At 42.8% G+C, this 24154-nt stretch overlaps 1 protein-coding gene across 1 annotated transcript in view; it reads left to right on the plus strand.

Annotated features, from left to right (window-relative positions):
* The window catches only part of LOC121284272 (endothelin receptor type B-like), a 40813-nt gene that overhangs the window by 12612 nt on the left and 4047 nt on the right, over positions 1–24154 (plus strand). The window contains exons 2-6 of the mRNA XM_041199618.1: positions 7168–7280; positions 7383–7587; positions 9522–9671; positions 13955–14088; positions 20198–20306. Of these exons, the coding sequence (XP_041055552.1) occupies positions 7168–7280; positions 7383–7587; positions 9522–9671; positions 13955–14088; positions 20198–20306 (711 nt within the window). The remainder of the gene's footprint in view (positions 1–7167; positions 7281–7382; positions 7588–9521; positions 9672–13954; positions 14089–20197; positions 20307–24154) is intronic.

A 24154-nucleotide genomic window follows, 5' to 3' on the forward strand; every position in this document is an offset into this window, starting at 1 on the left:
CTTTCTTTTACACAATAGTAACTGGTGGGCCAGTTTGAACAGGCTAGATTATTTCTATGCTGTCACACAGAGTATCTTCCATGAATTAAATGGTCAGACATCTGGTTAAACTGTTCCACCTTCATGGTTCTTAGTAATGGTTGGATAGGAATACATATCTCTCAGTGCTTTAATTTTGACTTTAAAACATAGTCATGTAGATTCAGGGAAATGAATAATGTTTAACTTATTATTGAAATCTCTTTCCTCACTGCTATTTTACAATAATATTCTTGTCTTTCTTTGATAATCTTTTTGAAACCATGCATTTCCATCCCCAATCTCCATTCAGCTTCTTCACAGTGCTTGAGCGTAGGTTCATCTGCATTGCAACATATTTCCCAACCCTTTGTCCCCTTTGCTTATCAATGTGACATACCTAAAAAAAAAAGGTCATAGTGTATCTCTCTTACTCAATGCACAAAACCTACAATGGTCAGTCAGATTTTAAATCTGCTGCTGAGACAATATTTGCGCAGTACACAGCTGGATTAGGCCAGTAACATGGGGAACCGGTGAAGGGTGTCTCAGGGTTTATTACGTTTTGCATGCCCTTTGTAAGCCATTTCTAAAGGCTAATTGGATTTCGCTGAACCCCTGCACCGTAATCATTCCCAGGAACTGGATGCTGCTAAAGTCTTCTGGTTCTTCCTAATCCTGGAGATTTCTTCACATGACCTCCCACCTCCAAGTGCCCAGCCAATGAAAACAAAACCATTTCAATTAACAGCCCTTTACTTTTTCTCCTTGCATGCTCACAGCAGTTTCCAGGAGGTTAATCTTTAATCCCGAGAGGCTCCAGGGCGATCCTGGAGGGTTGGCAATCCTACACCTACTCCGAGCCCACAGACTGCAATATTGTAGATTGGCTGGGTTGGGTTCTATACTGATTCACTCACAATGATGGGTAATCCCCATTGTGAGCTATCTCTGCCAAAGTGAACAGCTGGATTCATACAAAATGCTCACCACTTAAAGTGTGTAAATCATTTTTTAACTTCAAGAGGTGTGATATAATGCAGATGGAACATGACTCTTTTTAAATTCTTCCTTCGTTCATGTTACATCAAGCTTCGCAAAACAAATGTTTGCCCATCTGCCATTTTGATGCACGGCTGTTAAAATCTGTGAAGAAAAAATGCCTCTTAATGTCTTGTAAAATTAACAGAAATTAGCTCTTTAATTCATATTTTATGGTGCTGAACAAGGCATCAGCCAGAGTTTGCGCTTCATTCTAACAGACAAGGCTGTTGCGAGCTTCTTTTACGATAGAGATAGTGTACATCTGGAATCTGTCTACCCATCTATCATCCAATTAAGCAACCACTTGGGCATATGCCACCAGCATATGCTACATGTGTGAGAATTTACCTTATTCTCAGCAAGACAGAATGAGATATTTTTATTCACTTTTAAAATGATTCCGGAATTAAGCAAAAACAGAAGCCAAGAAATCACATTCAGTAACTCACTGATTCAGATCGAGAAAATATGCTGAAATGTTTGGCAACTATTGATTATTAAGATTTTAGAAGACAGAGTGCAGTCTGTAACAAATGCGCCTGAGCGAGGCTTTGGTTTCACATCTGATCTGACAGAAAAACGTTAGATTTGCATTTTTACCACTGACAATTGCAGACCATTATACACCCCCTTTTCCTTTTCGGTGAAGTCAAAGGAAAGAGATGTGAAACCAAAGCCCTACCTGCCTACTCAGGTGAATATAAAAGATCCTATGGTAATATTTGCTGAGCAAGGAGTTCTCCCTTGTCCCGGAAAAAAGTCCTTCCTCAAATAATACTACCAGATGCAGGTTACCTGCCCGTTCATTCTCTGTCTGTGAGGCCTTGCTGCATGCAATCTGGTCACTACCCCTTTCCCCCATTCCCTCCACCCTCACCTCCAACAAAAAGTGCGAGGATCTCATGGACCTTTTTCACACTAAGATTGAGAGTTTCAAATCAGCTGTCTCTGGTGAGTCTCCCCCTTGCACTAACCCGCCTCATCAATCTTCCTTTAATGCTCCGCCTTGCCCCAGCCCTGGGTTTGCATCTTTCTCGAGTTTCTCTCCTATCTTCCCTCATGCCCTCTCTGAGCTCATCTTGCCCAGGTGACCCACCTCCTGTTCCTTCAATCTTATTCCCGCTAAACTGCTGATCACCCAACTTCCCCTCCTAGCCCCCATAGTCAATATTGTAAATGGTTGTTGTGTTGCTGTCCATTAAATCTGCCATCATCACCCCTCTTCTTCAAACAGCCACACCTTGACCCCTCTATCCTTTCAAATTACCATCCCATATGCAACCTCCCTTTCCTCTCTAAACTCCCTGAACATGTTGACATCTTCTAAATCCATCCACATCATTCCCAAAACTCCATGGTTGAATCTCTCCGATCAAGGGCTGAATTTGACGCTGATAGGCGGGCGCGCGCCAAACCCGATTGGGCGTGAAATCGCGCGAGGTGACGTCGGCTGAGCTTCCCGACATCATCCCACGCTCGTGTGATATTTCAGTCAGCGGGCACACGCAAGAGTCGGAAGCGCGCCTGCCGTCAATTAAGAGGGCAATTAAGCCCACTAACTGCGCAATTGTCTGTCATATTACATAGCCCAACCTTACAGTTGGCAGATGGGCGAATCGGCCAGGCGGCCTTTACACCCAAGGGTGGGATGAGGTTTCTGTTATTAAATAAAATAGAAATAGAAATCTGCGGGCAGCATTTTTATAATCTATATGTTCAGGTGCCTGATTTTAATGCTTGGACACTTCTTTCCTGATTTTAAAAACTTCATTTCCTGGGTTTCGGGCATTCAGCTTCCTGAGGCAGCTCTCTGACTTCAGGGAGCTTTCTGTCAGCCTGCGCCCATGTCGATGTCATCGCCCGCCTTCCCCCCACCCCCGCCCCGGGCTGCTAATTGGCCAGGTAGCGCGAAATCGCGGTCGGGGGCTGATCACGGTCAGCGGTCCGTTTCCCGACCACTCCTGTCAGTCACGCCCACCGAGCTGAAAATTCAGGCCCAAGTGTCTGCCTCTGCTGAAACAGCTCTTATCAGAGTCACAAGTGACATCCTATGTGATTTTGACAAAGGCAAACTTTCTCTCCTTGTCTTTTAAAATCTGTCCTCAACCCTTGACACGGTTGACCACAACGTCCTCCTCCAACGCCTCTCTCTCTGTCGTCCAGCTGGGTGGAACTGCTCTCATGTGGTTCCATTTTTTTCTATCTAATCTTGGCCAGAGAATTACTTGCAATGGCCTTTTCTGCTCCATGGTGCCCCCCCATGGATCTGTCCTTGGCCTCCTCCTATTTCTCATCTCCATGATACAACATCATCCGAACGTCCAGCGTTAGTTTTCACATGATGTCACCCAGCTCTACCTTGCCACGGCCTCTCTCAACTTCTCCACTGTTTTTAAATTATCAGACTGCTTCTCTAACATCCAGCACTGGATAAGCAAAAATGTCCTCCAATTAAATATTGGGAAGGCAGAGGCCATTGTTTTTGGTCTCCACTCCAAACCCTGCTCTCTAGGTACAGACTCCATCCCTCTCCCTCGCAGCAGTCTGGGATTAAGCCAGTCTGTTTTCAACCTTGGTGTCACATTCAATCCTGAGATGAGCTTCCAACCTCATATTTATACCATCACTAAGGCCCCCTATTTCCACCTCCAGAGCATCACTCAATTTTACCACTGTCTCAGCTCATCTGCTGCTGAAATCCTCTTTCTTATCTTTGTTGCCTCTCCATGCAACTATTTCAATGCATTTCTAGCTGGTCTCCACATTCTTGCCATAAACTTGAAGTCATCCCAAACTCTGCTGCCCATTTCTTAACTCACAGCATGTCCGATACCCCTTTCACCCCCTATGCTTGCTTCCGCTCAGGCAACATTCTTGATTTTACAATTCTCATCCTGATTTTTAAATGCTTCCATGGCCTTGCTCCTCCCTACCTCCATAATTTCCTGCAGCTCCACACCCCTCCGAGATCGCTGCGCTCCTCTAATTTTGCCCTCTTGTGCATTCCCAATCCTAACCACACCATCATTTGTGTGCATGTCTTCAACTGCCAAGGATTCAAGCTCTCAAACTGCCTACACCTCTCTGCCTCTCTGCCTTGCTTTCCTCCTTTAAGACAATCCTTAAACCTATCTCTTTGACCAAGTTTTTGGTCCTCAGGCCTAATATCTCCTTATGTAGCTCTGTGCCATACTTTGTTTTGTAATGCTCCTGTAAAGCACCCCGGGATGTTGCATCACATTAAAGGTAGCTATATTAATATAAGTTGTTGTCGTTGTGCATTCGTCTGTATGACCATTACTGTATTCAAAGCTTATCTATTAGTTTGGGAAATGCTAAGGTGCCATATAAATGCAAATTATTTTCTTCTTCTAGTATGATTAATCTTCAGGCAATTGGACCCATCTTTGTTGCATCTTCAAAGTTTTCAATCTAAAACAACTTACTGACAGATGAGGGTTGAAAGTTTGTGGTTTAAAGAATAGGAATGTTAGTGGGTAACAGATAGGATTAATTGATGAAGTAAAGCTATTAAAATATGAATGAACATCTCTCTATTGCACAGATTTTTATGCCCCTATTTAATATGATATTGCTTTGAACTTTTTTTTCATCATACAGAATACAGCTGTTGAAAAACACTACAGATGCTGATTACATCTTGATATTCTCCTTCCGCTGATTCATTTAAATAGCTTTGTTTTTTTTCAGCTAACTTACTTCTGTTTCTTTTTATTTTTGTTCAATTTTATTGGCTTTGACAGTCCATTCGTTGAAAAAAATAGAAACCATAAACAGCAATGGCAACCACCACTGAATTGTACAAATTATACTGAATAATGTGCCACAATTTGACCCAAACATCTTAGTTGGAAATAAATACACATTTCTCTTTATTTCGGTAGCACAACATGTGCAACTATGCAGCACATGTCAGGCTGCATGCTATTTGACATCTAAGTTAGCTCACAAGCCTCTTTTAATCCTCTTTGCAACCACATTTCTTCCTCAGCAATACTTAATGACATGTTACTACTCATAAAATAGTTACTATTAAAAGGCTCCCACGCCACATCCATTGGCCCAGCTCTGATAACTCATTCTGGTAAAGGTAGGAAAGGTAGAGTATACCTGTACGACTAAATCATCCACTAATTTGCATTACGCACAAACTCCTAGAACGCCTTTAAGTCTTAATGAATTTTCATTGGAAAAATTAAATGTTGCCCCCAGCAGAATTGCTTTATTGAGATAACCTTTATTAGTGGGAAAATGAGTTAAGGAAGGTTATGTCACTTGTGGATGAAAACTGGTTGAGGGATCATTTCAGTGAGGCCAAATGGTATCGCATGTGAAAATTAATATTGCGTCAAATCCTGTGAAATGGTGCCCCCAGAGCAAAGATTTGCCAGATGTGAGTGCAGCTGGTGGGTGAGAGAAGAAGACTATAGCTTGATTCCCTGACCCTCCACCAAGTGCATTGCCTTACTGAATTTGCCATACTATGCCTAGTTGAACTGGAAAAAATTAAAAACATCCGGCCCTACAATGACAGATTTGGGGATGGAATCACACAGTATGTTTTCAGTGCATTAATGCATTCCCATGAAATTTCCCTTTATTAAAGGCACTTATTTAAAACAGACCTTAAATTGTGGATAAAGAAACTTTATACATATTTGTAACTGATATTGCACCTAAATTACTATCCAAACTTGAGTGTTGTCTGAAGAGGGCATTTTGAATTGTACAATACTAGGGTGAAGTGCTGAGAATTATAGATCCACCATTCGATTTCGTTGCAGTAGGTACAATCCAAGGTGCCGATTTGCAGCTCCTTGTGGGGTACAGTGAATGCCTTTGGGGGTGAGCTCATCCTTGGTGACAGCTTTGATCGCTGCCCTATGCTGAACTGATGCATTGCTGTTAGGCAGCTAAAGTTGGTGTCTCATTGAAGAACATAGGAAAGTAAAGGACTAGATAGGACATCTATCTGGCCACACACATAACATCACTGGGCTAGAGAAGGTGAAAAAATAACCTCGCTCTCAATTACTACCTATTGGAAAATGCCCATGTTTGGACATTGTCCAAGAATAGGATTGGATTGTTTTGTTACAATATCTCCAGCCATTTTAGTCTGCTGACCCTCACCACCCTGGTCTTGCATGAAGAGAAGCTCCTAAAGTGAGAGACTGAAAAGCAATCACTGAAAGCAATACATTTGTCACAGCAGTTGGAACAAATGAGCCAAAAGGATGGAAATTGGAAAGAATTTTTTATTTATTTATAAATAGGATGTGAGCATCAAGATAAGGCCAGCATTTATTGCCCATCCCCAATCGCCCTTGAGAAGGTGATGGTGAGCCGCCTTCTTAAAAACAACTGAGTGACTTGCTAGACCATTTCGGAGGACATTTAAGAGATAGTCACATTGTTGGAGTCACACATAGGCCAGACCAGGTAAGGAAGGCAGATTTCGTTTCAATGGGCTGATATTCTAGAGACCCATGATAATTCCCCAGGGATCTGGATTTGAATCCCACCATGGAAAAGTTTGATGATGATCACAAAGCCATTGCCAAATGTTGTAAAAACCCATCTGGTTCACTAATGTCCTTTAGGGAAGGAAATCTGCTGTCCCTACCTAGGCGGGCCTACATGTGACAGCTATTAAAGCTAACCTAGCCAGCGATGACCACATCCCATAAATGAATTAAATAAAACTAGTGAATCAGATGGGTTTTATGACAATATAGTAGTTACATTGTCACTTTTACTGATAGCATTTTATTCCAGATTTATTTAATCAACTTCATTTAAAGTTCCCAGCTGTTGTGGTAGAATTTGAGCTCATGTCTCAGGATCAGAGTCCAGGGTTATGGATTGCTACAGTAGTAGCTTAATCATTGTGCTACAAGAAGAGAAAAAGTAGAAAATTAAAAAGGGTTAAAAGGAGAAAAAAATGTGAATGTATCACTGCGAACATAGCGGTCTGGTAAATTAGTGACATTGCACTTTCAACATTTCATAACTGTACTGATGTCACATTATTAAAACCACTAATCTCAGAAATTAATTTGTCATTAATCCTTCTCTTTCCAGCTCCATGCTGAAGACTGGCCTTTTGGAGTGGAAATATGTAAACTGATGCCTTTTATGCAGAAAGCATCTGTTGGCATTACTGTTCTCAGTCTCTGCGCACTCAGTATAGACAGGTAATTCACCACATCAATCAAACATGTTTTCTCTGCCCTATGTTGCTTGCTGCTTATTATCAAAAGGTATTTCATATTTGATGTGGTTTCTTTATATTGCAGGTATCGAGCAGTGGCATCTTGGAGCCGTATTCAAGGGATTAGAGTTCCCATGTGGACCATGATCGAAATCATTCTCATCTGGGTCGTGTCGATTATTTTGGCAGTTCCAGAGACTATAGCCTTTGATCTGGTAAATATGGACTATCGAGGAAAGAGATACAGTGTCTGCTTGCTTCATCCCGATCAAAAATCACAATTTATGCAGGTATGTGGATCCATCATTTCTGCTTATTGATGAAGTTCAGTCATACACTTTTCTGATCAGATTTGAACAGCGTTTGTGGGTGTTCTCATTCACAGCTGCATTGTGAAGTGAAATTACTTTGTAAGGTCATGCCAAATTTACCAAATAGAACATAAAATTGAACTTATTAATAAAAACACAGCATCTGGAAAAACAAAAAAACAGTTTCTTGATTCAGGTGTAGACTTTTGTTAGAAATTACAATGCTTCAGATAGAGACCCATTCTGGTGAAGGACCCAAAGCATCCCTCTGGCTTTTATCATTCCAGATGCTGATGCACCCAGTGTGTGTCTCCATTTTGTTTGGAGTTTAATTCCTTCTGTGCACAATGAAAGTGCTATCAATATTTTTAAATATTTATAAATATTTCTCGGTTGATGATGCTTTCTTTGTAGAATTGCATTCTCCTGTTGATCATAATATATAATCAGAGGGGAACAGTGAGTTTGATTAGCACTCTCTTCCTTTACTTCAGAATGAATACAGATCCAATTTATACATTGGTGAGTCTCTCCCTCTCTATCTCTCTCTCTCCATTAGACATAAGGATCCTATAAGTGAACTTTCTGGTTAACCATGGTCGTGAGTCCACAACATTAAAACTGCCCAAAATTAGGATAGATTTGCACACAACTGCTATGATTAGGAATGAGAAGTGGGTGATGAAGGACACACAAGTCTATTCTGCATAGTAAATTATATGTTTTTATTCAATGTTATACTTGACCCAAGAATGTTTCATATAAATAGTGAGAACCACAAAGTAAACATTTGCCAACTCAGATGTATCTTCGAGAACATTCATCTCACTGAATTTCCTCAGGGCTTGCTTCCTCTCTGTCGCCGTAATTTTGCAAAAGTAAACAAAGTTCCTGCAGCATTTCCAGCGAAGTTACAACCAATATATTTACACTACTGGTGGTACAGGTTTTCTAGCAGCTCCCTAAGCCGGGACTCCCTCCCAAATGAGGGGCAGAATCCTGTCTCCAGCCAATTAAGGCTCCATTGAGCATGGAATGTGGGGCAGCCGGTATCGACAGGGATGGTCCCCCACTGATTCTTCAGGTGGCAGGGCGGGAAACCCGGCCATCCTGTCCATAGAGTCATAGAATGGTTCCAGCATTGAAGGAGGACATTTGGGTTGACCTGTACATACCAGTGCTCTGCAAGAGCAACTCAACTAGTCCCATTCCCCAGCTTTTCCCTGTAACCTTGCAAATATTTTCTCTTCAGAAAATTATCAATTCTTTTTTGAAAGCCATATTTGAATCTGCCCCCACCAAAGTTTCAGGCAGTGCTTTCCAGGTCTTTGCTGTGTAAAAAGGTTTTTCCTCATGTTGCCATCACTTGTTTTGCCATTCACCTTAAATCACTGTCCTCTGGTTCTCAACACTTCTATCAATGGGAACAGTTCTCCCTATTTACTCTGTTAAGATTCCCCATTATTTTAGAAACCTAATCTTCTTTTCTCTAAGACCCAACTTCTCCAATCTATCCATGTAACTGAAGTCCCTCATCCTTGGAACCATTCTCGTAAATCTTTTCAGCATCTTCCCTAATGCCTTCCTAAAGTGTGGCGCCAGAGTTGGGCAGAATTATCTAGTTAGTGGTTATAAACATATGAGCGATGGTAAAGTAAAGGCTTTTTTACTGCATGTGGTTGAAGTTGGGAGGGAGGTCATGCGATGAAACCTCCAGGAATACATCCAACTGGAGTTGGCAACCCTAAGTGGTAATAAATCTAGAATTCTGTACATAATCACAGATGTTTCAAATATTGAGTGTGTAAAGTGTTTTATGTCAGCAGGACAGAGTCCAGACTGTGGAAGAGTGATTCTTTCAACATCATTGTCTGTCATCAGCCTAATGTGTGTTTTTATATTCCCACTTCCAGTTCTACAAGGCAGCAAAAGACTGGTGGCTGTTTGCTTTTTATTTCTGTATGCCTCTCGCATGCACAGCTCTGTTTTATTCTTTAATGACTTGTGAGATGTTAAGGAAGAAAAGTGGGATGCAAATCGCTCTGAATGACCATCTGAAACAAGTAAGCATCCGAATATTAATCTGAAATAATGTTATTACGATTTTCAAATGTAAATAGCTTAAACAAAATCACTAGTCAATTTAATATCTTGTTCTTGCTAAATATTGTGACCCTTTGTTCTGTAAATGATTTAAGTCTTTTCCCCAGTTCACTATGGTTCACATGAATATTACAGTAAATTAGAGCAATAAATTCAAGCCTGAAATTTCACAAAAATTCTACCAATCTTCCAGCATAACCCTGGCAGGTGACCAGTGAAACACTCATTCTGGAGATCAAGCTAGAGTTATGACAGGATTCCAGCACAGCTCCCAAGGAATTTCAGGGCCTCAGTCTTCAAGAGGAAGTCTGACTATTGGCATTTATTTTTATTTCATTCCGTTTTATTTCTTTCAATTCGCCTCTAAGGGGCGTCTTGTGGCATTGTGGGTATTGACCCTGCCTCTGAGCCAGAAGTTCTAGGCTCAAATCCCACTCCAAGATTTGATGGCCTTTGAAAGTGTGTTCACACCGCAGCCAAACAGGTTGATTATCAACCCATGAATCCTTCCAATATGCCTGTGGCAGGTGCCAAGAGAAGGGGAAACTCCTACTCAGCCATGCTGAATGTGGAATGGTGTCCCTCGAACAATAGCTTCAGGTTAGCAACTCCTTCCAGGAAGAATAAGCTGCCGGCACAGGCATAAGTGTATATTTCATCTGCCTTGTGCATCTCTAGATGTGGGAAGCCAAAGAAGAAATTCCCTGCTATTTTCCTGCACTCCCTTTTATAAAGTTGATGACTTCTTCCTGCTTGTGGCCATTCCACCCATAAATCCACTATTCAACAATAGGAGCTGTACAGCCCAATCCTTGCCCTCCTCCATTGTTCACCATTCAGCTATGGTGACCAGATATTGAGAACCTGCCGCAACGCTTCAACCCAGGATTGGAGATGAACAAATTCAGCACAAACAAAATGTTTTTCCTTTTTATTGCAGATTTTGTCCATTACTTGATTATTTACCAAGGTTCAATGATTAAAACCCCATGCTAAATCGCATAAGGATTAATTTTAGCTGTAGTTGATAAGTTATTCAGCAAATAAGCTTGTAATAACAAAACAAAGTAAAATATTGCAACAAAATGTCTTATTATGAGGAGGTTACATATATTTCCCACTGATCTCATGGGCGGGATTTTCCATTCCCGCCTTCCACTGGGATCTTCCTGTCCTGTCGCAAGTCAATGGACTTCTGGCTGGGTCTGCGGCGGGTCCTGCCTGTGACAGGGCAGGAAAATCCCAACCCATAAATTTTTGCTTTCAATTCCCCCCAAGTTTCCTTGTGAAGTGAATGTTTAGTCCCTCTACCTGAAAGTTATGTCGTGCTGCATTATCGTAAGAACATCTAGCGTATTAAACAAAATGCCCCTGTTATTCATAGCTTTATTAGAACCCATCAGCAAAGGAATGACATGCAAATGCATTAAGTTTCTATCACTGCATATTTACGATTTTTCCAACTTTTACTAGGAATCTGCCACGACTCATTTCAACGTCATTCTCAACCTTTCTCACAGCTCTTTATCTGCCACTATTTTTTTCTGTTTTGACCTTTTGCCAAGATCTGAGGGACAGAATATTTCGGTCTGTTGACGGGTCAGGGCAGGAAACCTCTGAGCTTAAAAATGCCCCAAATTTAGCATCAGTTTGCTTGCAAGTAAAATGCACCCAACCTCCAAAACCTAAACCTGGCTACAGTCAAGGGTTCTCTTTTGAAGAGCATTGTTACATTTATCAAAAAAAAAGACAGGAATAGTCTAGGGAATTAATTGGTTAAGTTGCATTTATCTCCTGTTGTCTGTGAGCCAATATCAAATGAACGCAAGTTAAAGATGAAGAACTTAAAGCTGTTGGTAACAAGCACTTTGAGAAGCCCAACAGCTTCAGCCTTAATAATTTTTTACTTGTACCCGCTTCTCCGAGGGCATCACCGTGTTCTCGTGCCCTAATGGTTTCCGACCTGCCTTAACAGCACCTGCCTCTCCCAGTTGGCCATCTGATTGGCCCTCTGTCTGAGAGCCTGCTAAACATATGTAATAGGGTGCTGAATATGGAGGAAGCCAAATAGAAGGCTACCTTCAGGAAAATTGCACCTTCGGATGTCATGCCAGAAAATACATGCTTGGCATCCCTATTTGGTCCCAACGTTGAGGTCCCAAAGCCCCTTGGAAAATCTAGCCTATTAATTCATTCTTGAAAAAAATGGAAACAATTTACTCTTGTGTTAAAGTGAAATTGTTTTCATAAAGAACCTGCTACAGCTACAGTACCGCCAGTCTGGCAACCTCAGGGCCGAAGCCACGAGGGTTTTGGATATTGCTGGATATAGTTCATGCAGTTCAGGCTGTGGGCAGCTCAGGTTAAGCTGGGTCGGGTGGGGTCAAGGGTCACTTGGAGCACAGGATAGCGTGGTACGTGAAGCAGCGAAACCAATAGCTAGTCTGAAGCCACACCGTGCCAACTCAGTGTCTAACCGAATATTCCATGTAATCTTTTTTTCTAATTTTACTCAATTCAAATTGATGCATAGAACATTATAAAAGTGTTCAGTTTTTGGGCAACTCCAGTTTTTGCACAGCTGAATTTGAGACATTGTATCAGTATACTGACCCTCTAGCGTACATAATGCAATACTTGCAACAATGCAATAATGAATATTTAATTAGTATTAATCAATTATTTGCTATTACCTCAAAAGGTTAGATTTTAGATTTCACTTAATATAGTAGTTCTAATTGGATTGCATCATTCATGGAGGGCTCGCCAGTACAGTGTATTGTTCTCCAATACTGCTTCACGGTACAACTGAAAGCACATTGTTCATTAAAAAAAATGGTACAAATGTAAATTTGCTCTTTTTAGCCTAAGGAGCGAATATCTCAATACTGCAAGATGTTGATGAACATGCAACTTCTTCGCCAAGAAATGTTTCACTTGAATTAAGATTAGTTAAAAATTGCCAAATTAATCTCCAAGCCATGACTTAGTTGATCATCGTCCAACAATATGCATATGCTGTTTGGACTAAGTGGAATAAAACTGACTGCTTTAAACTATGAGTGCTTTACAAACCTACACGTGCCATACTTGATCTTGCAGAATCTCAGAACAGTTTGTCTCATCATTCCAGAACTAAATCTTCAACTGGAATTATCTATTGCAATTCCATTTCCCTGTTCTTTCTCCATACCCTTTTTTGCTCTTTCTTTGCAATCATTTATATACTTCCCCTTTAAATGACTCAAGGGCAGTAAAACATTCCATGTTCTTGTAATTTTCTTGTGAAAACAAATCTTCAAGCTTTCCTCTTTGATCTTCCAGTCTTATGTTAATGCCCTATCATTACTGATTCACCAACCCATGGCCACGATCTTTCCCTATTCACCATCTCAAAAATCCTTCATAATGTTGAAAATTTCCATTTTATCTCCCTTTAACCTTCTCTGTTATAGTGAAAACTGTTGCAATGTTTTGCACCTTTCTTCAAACTTGTAACCTCTTATTGCTTGTCATATTCTCGTGAATTCGCATTGCATCAGTTTTGTAGCTGTAATAACCTTCCATTAACTAGGTTCCAAGAACTATGTAGAATACTCAAAGAGTGAGAATGATTTGCCCGAAATCATCACTTCCCTGTATTCATGGTCCATAAGCATTTATCCCAGGATCCTACTCACCTTATGGCTTTTTTATACCACATTTCCAACTTTAAAGATTTCTCTGCTCACCCACTCGGATTAGAATTTTACCATTTAAGGTGTAGTCCTTTCACTGTTCTTTTTCCCCAAACTATAATATTTCACTTATCAATGTATTAAGCTGCATCTGCTGTCTATCTGCCCACTCCACTAACTCTGAAGTAGTAGAAAAAAATTATGAAGATGCCCCTACCCCCTTGCCACCCCCACAAATTCATTGACAGAATTAGCGAAGAACTATATTTACATGAACATGCCAAAGCAACAGATCAGTCAAATCAATACCGTGGGAGGAATCCATGGTTAGCACCTGGTTTGTGTTGAATTATATGCATCAATCAAGGTATGCAGGGGAGTGATATGCTAAAATGTTGAGTATGTTGCTAAATTCATGCAGTGAAAATGGTTTATTGACTGCATTCATGCAGGGTTTACCACTGTAATAGTACTGTGTCCTCATTGTGTTTTTGGTTGCTAATCATGAAGCTCTTTCAAACAAAGGGTTCAATGGTATAAGTAACATTTTGACCATTGACTTGCAGCGTCGTGAGGTAGCAAAGACTGTGTTCTGCTTAGTCCTCGTTTTTGCCCTCTGTTGGCTTCCACTTCATCTTAGTGGAATTTTAATGAAGATATTCTACAATGAACATGATCCCAACAGATGTGAACTACTGAGGTAAGACTTAACAGAATGTGAGACTCAGATTAATATAACACATGCAGAGAAATAACTATTGACACCTGTTAAAGCTTGCTTTCTGATGAAGAATTAGGATTCAGGGGCCGAGATTTTCCGTTCCTGTTTGCGGCAGGCATTATAATGGGCGGGAGCAGAAAATATCAGGAGATCGCAAAAATCGGTCTCGCGCTGTAGTAAAACCAGGTTATGATCATCCATTCCACCTCTCAGTGGCAGGCCGCGTTTCCTGGTGCCGCCGGTCAGGAACCGAATTTCAATACTTTAGCATCTCATTATAACCGGAATCATCCCCCCCCCCCCCCACACTGGATCGTGAGCTCACGTCAGCGTAATTGCATGCTGACGTGTTTCACAACGGCGCATAAGTGACGTGCCTACCGGCAACCTGCACTTCGCTCGGGACTTCAAAGTTCATTTGCCTACGTTGCTTTGGGCTTCACTCATGGCCAACAGCACCAGGCTCTGCAGGAAGCACCGCATCACTTTTAGGGAGGCTCAGGTGCAGGCCTCTACCTACCAGACCAGTGGTAAGGCGGGCGTGGCTTTTCAGTGGCTGCAGGGCTAGGGTTTGCTTGGGGAAGGAGGGCTATCCCAGGGTGCGTGTTGGGGGGGAACATGGTGATCTGTGCAAGTAGCCTCAAGATGATGAGGGCTGAAGAGGCAGACTTGAGAGGAGATGAGGCCAAAGGAAGATGTGAGGGCGTGTGTGTGAGAGATTGAGTGGTGATGACCTTTGAGCTGGCAGTGAGTGAGATGCCAGTAAATGTGTGATGGCCTTGTGAGTTTGATTTTAATTCATTCACTGGATGTGGGCATTGCTGGCTAGGCCAGAATTTATTGCCAATCCCTAATTGCCCTTGAGGAAGTGGTGGTGAGCTGCCTTTTTGAACTGCTGCAGTCCATGTGGCATAAGTATACCCACAGCGGTGTTAGAGAGGGAGCTCCAGGATATTGATCCAGCAACAGTGAGGGAACGGTGATACATTTCTAAGTCAGGATGGTGAGTGGTTAGGAAGGGAACTTCAGTGATGGTGTTCCCATGTGTCTGCTGCCCTTATCCTTCAGATGGTAGTGGTCATGGTTTTGGAAGGTGCTGTCCATGGAGCCTTGGTGAGTTCCTGCAGCGTTTCTTGTAGATGGTACACATGCTGCCACTGTGAATCGATGGTGGAAGGAGTGAATGTTTGTGGTTGGGGTGCCAATCTTTGTCCTGGATAGTGTCAAGCTTCTTGAGTGTTGTAGCTGCATTCACCCAGGCAAGTGGAGAGTATTCCATCACACTCCTGGCTTGTGCCTTGTAGATGGTGGACAGGTTTTGGGGAGTCAGGAGGTGAGTTACTCGCCACAGGATTCCAAGCCTCTGACCTGCTCTTGTAGCCAGAGTATTTATATGGCTAGTCCAGTTCAGTTCCTGTTCAATGATAACCCCCAGGATGTTGATAGTGGGGGATTCAGCAATGGCAATGTCATTGAATGTCAAAGGGCGATGGTTAGATTCTCTTTTGTTAGAGATAGTCATTGCCTGGCACTTTTGCAGCACGAATGTTATTTGTCACTTGTCAGCCCAAGCCTGGATATTGTCCAGGTGTTGCTGCATTTGGACATGGACTGCTTCAGTGTATGAGAAGTTGTGAAAGGTGCTGAACATTGTGCAATCATCAGCGAACATCCCCATTTCCGACCTTATGATGGAAGGTCATTGATGTAACAGCTGAAGATGATTGGTCCAAGGACACTGCCCTGAGGAACTCCTGCGGTGATGTCCTGGAACTGGGATGGCTGTCCTCCAACAACTGCAATCTTACAACATGCCATCTTACTTTCTGCTAGGTATAACACCAACCAGTGGAGAGTTTTACCCCTGATTCCCATTGACTCCAGTTTTGCTAGGGCTCCTTGATGCCATACTTGGTCAAATGATGCCATGATATGAAGGGCAGTCGCTCTCACCTCACCTCTGGAGTTCAGCTCTTTTGTCTATGTTTGAACCAAGGCTGTAACAAGGTCAGGAGCTGAGAGGCCCTGGCAGAACACAAGCTGACGTCAGTGAGCAGGTTATTGTTAAGCAAGTGTCACTTGATAGCAGTGTCGATGACCCCTTCCATTACTTTACTGAGTGTGTGAGTTTTGTGTGATGAGATGGTTGCCTTACTCTGGCGGCACTGGATGGATGCCCTCTTCTGTGCATCATTGGCACTGACCACTACTACCACGTCCTTCCAAGCCAGATTGCTGGATCTCCTGCGGCCAGACTGGGAGTAGAGGATATCAGGTCGGGCCTCCAAAAAGGCATTCCAGCAATGGGTCACCGAACTCTTCTTGGCTTTCGGGGCCATGTCTTCACCGGAGCGGTCCTGGGCTGCAAGCATTGGGAACTGTGTGCTCGGCTGCAGTTTAGATAAGGCACCTGGAGTGAGGAAATGGTGAGGTAATGGTATGGTGGGCAATTCAGAGGCTGCCCGCCAGCGAGGTGGCATGTTTCCTGTGGCTGCATAGTTAATGAGGCAGGAAGCGGACGATACGGCGCAAAACCCTGCCCTGGCGGCTGGTGGGGAAAATGTCCTTTTTAACACGGGCCACCACACTGTGTAATTCAGGAAAAATTCTGGCCATAATCTGGGATTGTATATACTTGTACAATATAAAAACGAAGTATTTTAGCCTCCATTTCATTTGCATACGGTAGATTAAAACTCATCAAAAGTAGTATGCAAAAAAAGACATGACTATGTTATAATAAAAACAGAAAGTGCTGGAAAATCTCAGCATCTATGGAGAGAGAAACAAGTTAATGGGCGGAATCAACCCAGATTTGCACCAAGTGCGGTAGCAGGTGGGTAAAACGATGTTTTACCTGCCGGCCGCAATGGCGGCTTTTCACGCCATATCGTCCGAAACCCACTGCATTATTTATGCATTCCTGGGAAACACGCCGTCTGCATGACGGGTGGGGTCTCATTCACCCACCACGCCATCACCTCGCTGCTTCATCATGCCAGGCACCACATTTAACATACAGCCATGCTCAGTGCTTCCAGCCCAGGACTGCATTAAAGGAGACACAGCCCCGAAAGGCAAGAAGACTGCAGCCCTCGAGCGCCGTTTGGATGCCGTGGAGATCCCGCTATGATGTTCTCTACCCTTGCTCTGGCCGCAGGAGGGTCAGCTACATTACCACTCCAGCTTGGTAGGTGATGGCAGTGGTGATCAGTGCCAATGTTGCACAGAAGAGGTCGGCCGTCCAATGCAGATAGAGGGTGAATGATCTCATCCGTGCAGCCAGGGTATGGCAAACATCTCATCACTCTAAACTCACGCACTGAAGCCCATCATACATTTACTGCCGTCTCACTCACTGCCAACTCAAGGGACATCACCACCCATTTTGCACACATACCCGCACATGTCCATCTGGCCTCATCTCCTCTGGAGACTGCCTCCTCAGCCCTCATCATCTTGAGGCCACTTGCACAGATCAGCATGTGCCCCCACACACTCCCTGAGATACCCTCCTTCCCCAGTACAGCTCTTATCCTGCAGCCCCTTCCCTTGCCTGAAGCCAATTCTCCCGTTTCTCCAAGCAAGCCCTTGCCCTGCAGCTGTTGAAAGGCCACCCACAATATGGCTGATCTGGTAGGTAGAGATCTATCCGTGATCCCCCCTAAAAGCAATGCGGTGCTGTCTGCGAAGCCTGGCGCTGATGACTGCGAGTGCTGCAAGATTGGCGAACAAACCTTGAAATCCTGAGTGAAGAGCCAGTGCATGTCGCTTATGCGCTGTTGTGAAACGGGTTTTCCCGTCGACATGGGTGGACGATCCAGCTGGGAGGGGGGATGAGTCTGGCAGGCTGGTCATACAGTGATAGGCTGATTTATTGCAATAAGATTCCCACGTCTGATGGCAGGAAAAGTGGCTCACCATCGGTGGGCTGAGCGGACAATCGCAAACTGGTTTAGCGCTGTTGTGAAACCGATCACACCATGTTTTTCACTCATGCCACCAAGGCGCCTGATGCCAGCGGGCATGGAAAATCCAGGTCAATGTTTCGATCCTAATATGACTCTTCTTCGAAGAAGTCATATTGGATGCGAAGTATTAACTGTTCCTTTATCCACCGATGCTGCTAACCCACTGAGATTTTCCAATTCTTTCTGTTTTTATTTCAGATCTCCAGCATCCACAGTGTTTTTCTTTTACATGACTATGCTGTGTCTAGTTTCAAATTCTCTAAAGAGTAGCTCTTAAGGCTTGCTATGAAGTATTTTACTTTATTGCCGTGGATTTTCAGGCGATATGTAAGGTTTTGTAATTTCAAATAGTTCTATTTTCTGATTAGTTCTTAGCATTTATCCAATGTATGATTGTTTTAAATCTTAATTGACTGAAAGTATCTATCACATTAGAATAGATCACTATTATAACTTAATGTCACAAGGCTATACTATGCCCATACCCAATATGAATATACACATGTACATAGTCGTATGGCCCACACTGAGTTCATGGAAGATTAAGAAGTCAATATGGCAGAAAGTGCAGGAGGGACTTGGTGCGAGTTAAGAGACAGATAGCGGAACTTTAGATGAATGTAACAGCCGGGCACTACTGGGACAAACTCCATCCAGTCCAATATTATACCCTACATCAAAAGGCATGTCCAGGGCAAAGGGTCTGTGAGTTCCATAGCCCATGGCCTACAGTTCACCAATTGACTAATATATAAGGTGAAAGGAGGTATATCAGCTCCCAACCAGCAGATGTGGGGCTGTTTGAAGGTTAAATCATGGGTTATGGCCTGAACCCGAAAAGGTAGGCTGATATGACATTTTCGTTCTTTGGTTCACTGTGGTGGATAGCCTAGATATGTCCATGGGACCTTCCCGTGAAACGTTGAATAAGAAACCTTCCCTGATCCTTGAGAGTCTGTCAGGATTGCAAACCCATTGTTTTTTGATCGAAAGCAATCACAGATCTGTCATCAAAATGAACCAGAATAATGACAATTCCCCAATTTTTGAGGAAACTCCATCAGCTGAAAGGGGGATATTGATCCTAATGAATGATTCACTCATTTTGATTCATTACATACATTTGATATTTAAGTGTATAAATTTAATCAAATATTATAGGCAGACATTCTTGCACAGATCTGATAGAATGCTACAACATCTGAAGGATGATATGTTACACAGACTGCCCATGTGTATGTAAAAGATCCCTTGGCCCTCTTTGAAGAGGATCAGAGATTTGGACAATGCTCCAATTTTAACCAACATTATTAAAACATATTAAATGGCTGTTCGTTTGCTGTTTGTAAGACTTTGCTATGAGAAAATTGGCCTCTGCATTGTGAAGTGACTGCATATGAAAAGTAATTGATTGATTGTAAAGCACCTTGAGAACATGATGAGATGCTCATCAAATTGAAGTTCATTCATTATTTTGGACATACATCCGAGTTACAATTGAGAAATTAAGACATGTGTACAATAGATACATGGTTAATTAGCACCTAAAACACGTTTTTATTTATTCTTTCACGGGATGTAAGTGTAGCTGGTAAGGGCAGAATTTGTTGCCCATTCCTAATTGCCCATGAAATTAAGGTGATGGTGAGCTGCCTTCTTGAAACAGTTCATCTGGTATAGGTATAACCACAGAGCCGTTAGGAAGGGAGTTCCAGGATTTTGACCTTGTAACGGTGAAGGGACAGTGATAGGATGCCGTGTGGCTTAGGAGAACTTGCAGGTGGTGGTATTCCCATGATACTGCTGCTCTTGTCCTTCTAGGTGGTAGAGGTCACAGGTTTGCAAAGTGGTGTCGAAGGAGGCTTGGAGTGCACCTTGTATAGGGCATGCACTGCTGCAACTGTGCTTTGGTGGTGGAGAGAGTGAATGTTTAAGTGGTGGATGGCAGGCTGCTTTGCCCTGGATGGTGTCAAGCTTCTTGAATGTTGTCAGAGCCACACTCATCCGGGCAAATGGAGAGATTAGCACCTGAAATGTTTTAATATACACTTGCATACATAATAAAATATTTCAATTCTCCAAATGACCACTTCTAACGTTTCTGTTTTGTTATCCAGTTTCCTCCTGGTGATGAACTACATTGGCATCAATATGGCTTCCCTCAATTCCTGCATCAATCCAATTGCACTCTACTTTGTCAGCAAGAGATTCAAGAACTGCTTTCAGGTAGCAGCATAATTGTTTTGAAGATCTTCACCCTAAATCACTTATTGTTTGATTCAGAGCTGCTGCTAAAGTTGAAGCTTAATTACTAAAGTTTAAATTTAATGATACAGCTTAAAGTATTAATCAATTTAAGATTTAGCTGACAATTATTTAATCAAACTCATGTTCATCAGTTTATTATTCATACTTTTTAGTATCCTTAAATTTTGAAATTAAAAATTCAAAGAATAAATTATAAATCATGTAAGGTTGTTTGGACTTTTTGTAGCAGTTGTGACAAATCTACAGAGAGCTAACAATGGGCTGAATTGCCTTCTTCTGTGCCATTATGGCTCTGTGACTCTAAATCCATCAAACAGTCAATAGCAATCTCCAAATCTCGGTGTAGAGTGGCGCAAATCCCACCTGAAACACCAAGTGCAAACAGTGCTCAATGTGCTGAGCTAAACTCAGTTTCATAATTTATTCACAATACCGAACACAGATTCGAGGGCTGACAGGAATGGTGATAGAGGGACATTGTGCAAGTGATATGTAAGTTAACGGGACAATAATAGGGCAGTGTCACTAGATGGGAAGGGAATATAATTTCAGCAAGCTTTCTGAGAGCCATTTGATTGCAAACCATCATCAGCCTTTCTCAAGGCTGCAAATGCAGGCGATTAAGACACAGCAGGCAATAGTGAAGGGGAAAGGAGCTTAAGTGCAAACATACATCTGTGGACAAGCAACAAGAAAAGCCTCCATTTGATGGTCTCTTGAAAGCGAGGTGGTGGCAAACCGAATGCATGTGAGGAAGTTTGCCTCTTCATGATGCAACACTCACAGGCCAGTATTGCAGCAGGGCTGCAAGGAGGTGCAACTAAGTTTTAGGCCACATCTGACTCTTACCATCCCTACATGCATGGGCTGTCAACTGCGTTATAGCCGCAAGTGTGGTTACAGAAAATGGTGTGGGTCAGCATCTGTGTGTGTCCTGGCCTAAAGCCTTGGAAAGTGATAGTTCTGTGGTCATTGGCAGCAAGGTATGACAGGGTCTGTACAGATGGTTAGTAGGATCTCATTGACTGCAGTCAAACAGGCAATACTCCCTCTTAATCACCTCAGTATGCCTTCCATGCAGCATCACAGAAAGCTTTGGTTCAGCACGGTGGTTGGTGTTAGTCATTCAAAGATTGTAGTGAAATCACCAGAGTTCAAATGGCAAAGCTTCCTTTGGGAAGAGGATCCTTCACCAACAACAACTTGCATTTATCTGGTGCCTTTAATGTAATAAAATCTCTCAACGTGATGTCAAACAAACTATGACACTGGGCAACATAAAGAGAAATTGGGATAAGTGACCAATGTTCACTGTAAGCTGCCTGGTTGCACAGGCCAAACACAAGTCCACCCTTTACCATGCATGTGTGGTCTCACCAAAAATATTTAAAAGACCCATGCACTTAAATTAATAGGGCATGCACAATTAAAAAAAATAATTATATGAGTCGTTGCAGGTGACCTAGAGTTTGATCAAAGAAGTAGGTTTTAATCAGCAGTCAGAGGCAGAGAGGTTTTGGGGAGAAATTACAGAGCTTAGGGCCTAGGCAGCTTAAGTCTGGCCACCAAATATGGAAGCATTGGAAATCAGCAACAGGCCAGAATTAAATGAGCATGGAGGGTTGTAGGGATGGAGGAGGCTACAGATATATGCAGGAATTGAACACAGTGATGAAAATTACAAAACCGAGGCCTAACTAATATAGCTAAAATTATTGCTGCCAAAGCATGGAAACCTGAGAGTTTTCCTAAAGTACATGGCATCCAGTATGCCCATCAAATGCCAAATGGAAGAGCACTTTTTCCTGCCCCCTTTTGCCTCTCCTACTAAAGCTGAATTTCATTTGGATGGGACCTTCCAAGGACCTGGATGCCTGGCTGGAGATTGCAAAGGGATAAATTTAAGTAACAATTCAGCGTTCTTGATCGCTGCTTGACTTGACCTTTAAGTACAATCTGCCTATACCCATTTCATATGAGAAACTAACATTTTCTCCAGTGTGTCCTGTTTGACATTAAAGTTTTTGAGGATGTTAATTTAAATTGACGATTGCAATCTTAGTTTCTCTGCGTTAGAAAAGGATCCATTTATTTGTAGCTGGAAACGTAATGTGGAATTTTCCCTTCATTCAATCTGGTGTCTGTGAACAATGATTGCAACCATATTGTTTATTCATGGCTATGGTGAAACTTTTAAGTCTGGATGCTACTGTCATTTCTAATGGTTGAACTATCAGATCTGTATATATTCTGCAAAAAAAAAACGGCAGTCAAGTGTTATTGTATCTTTTCAGCAATGAGTTACAATTGCAAATGCCTGTAAAACATCAACTTCAGTAACTTGGCTGTTGTGGCAAAGGATGTCCCAAAGAGGATACTATGGAGATTGGTGAAGAAAGAAGGGGTTTATTGACAGCTCTGTGCCTAGGCAGAATAATACACTGTGCATCCTTTAGCTAGTTCACAAGTAATTCTTGTTCTAGCATTGTGGAATTAAACAACTGAAGGCTAAGAACACAAGAAATAGGAGCAGGAGTAGACTGTATGGCCCTTCAAGCCTGCTCTGCTATCCAATATGATTATGGCTGATCTTGGGCTTGAACTCCACTTTCCTGCCCACTACCCATATCCCTTGATTCCCTGAAAGACCAAAAGTCTGTCTATCCCAGCCTTACATGTGTTCAATGATGGGGCAGCCACAACCCTCTGGGGTAGAGAATTCCAAAGATTCACAATCCTTTGGGTGATGTAATTTCTCCTCATCTCAGTCCTAAATGATTCATTCCTTATCCTAAGGTTATGTTTTAGATTCTCTGACCATCGGTGAGATCACCTCTCATTCTTCTAAACTCCAGAGAATATAAGCCCAATTTACTCAGCCTCTCATCATAGGGACCCCTCATCCCAGGGACCTCAACCTCATGCATATGTTTTGTCTTGCCAATGATGGCCCACGTCTGTGTTACTGGAGGGTTAGCAAAGCATTTCTTATTGTTTTACCACCAAATATTTTGCTGTAATTTACTGGCACCTATTGTTATAACCCATTGTGAGCATTTATTTTAATTTTAATGTACCCAGTTCAGGGATTATACTCAAAAATCACACGGTCTAATAGTGATTATTCTTCAGTTACTGGGCAGAAGGATGAGAGGAGTTGTGCCATTTCCCCCAACAAAGGCGTTCTGTCTGACCCCGCTTCACTACATATCGCACCGTAACTTCCGATGGAGCGGCAATTGAGTCAGATTGCCACTCCGCTCAAAAGTTCTTACCTGCAAATCCAGGTGACCCTTTCTCACCCGAGCTTCCAAGTCAGGCCGGGTGAGATCTGAGTAATGCAGCGCATTCCTGGGGCCTAGCGTTGAAGGGCTGTAAAGTTAAAGATAAGTAAACCCGCACCCTTTTTTACAGTTAGTTGCAGTAAACCAAGTAAGATTAAAAGTCCAGACAAGTTAAGTGTATAAGGCAGGATTTGGCGCTGGTGGGAGAGGTGGTCAGGTTGAAGAGGTGTCAGGTCAGGAGGGGTCGAGTCAGAGGGGTCTTGGTGGGGTGTTGTGTTGGAGATGGTCGGGCCGAGAGTGGGGTGGGGGGAAGAGGGGGGGTGGGTCGGGTTGGAGGGCAGTTGGGTAGGGAGCAGTCGGGTTGGATCAGTGGGGGGTGAGATGGGGTCGGGTGGGGTGGAGTCAGGCCAGGCCTTGGGGAGGGGTGGGAGAGGGTCTTGGGGCCAGGGGTGTGGGGCGGGATGTTGGGTCGGGCCTCAGGGTCGGGGGGGAGGGGGGGTTTCAGGTTGGGACTCGGGGTGT

Source organism: Carcharodon carcharias, chromosome 11, assembly GCF_017639515.1.
Source record: "Carcharodon carcharias isolate sCarCar2 chromosome 11, sCarCar2.pri, whole genome shotgun sequence".
In the NCBI taxonomy this organism is placed as follows: domain Eukaryota; kingdom Metazoa; phylum Chordata; class Chondrichthyes; order Lamniformes; family Lamnidae; genus Carcharodon; species Carcharodon carcharias.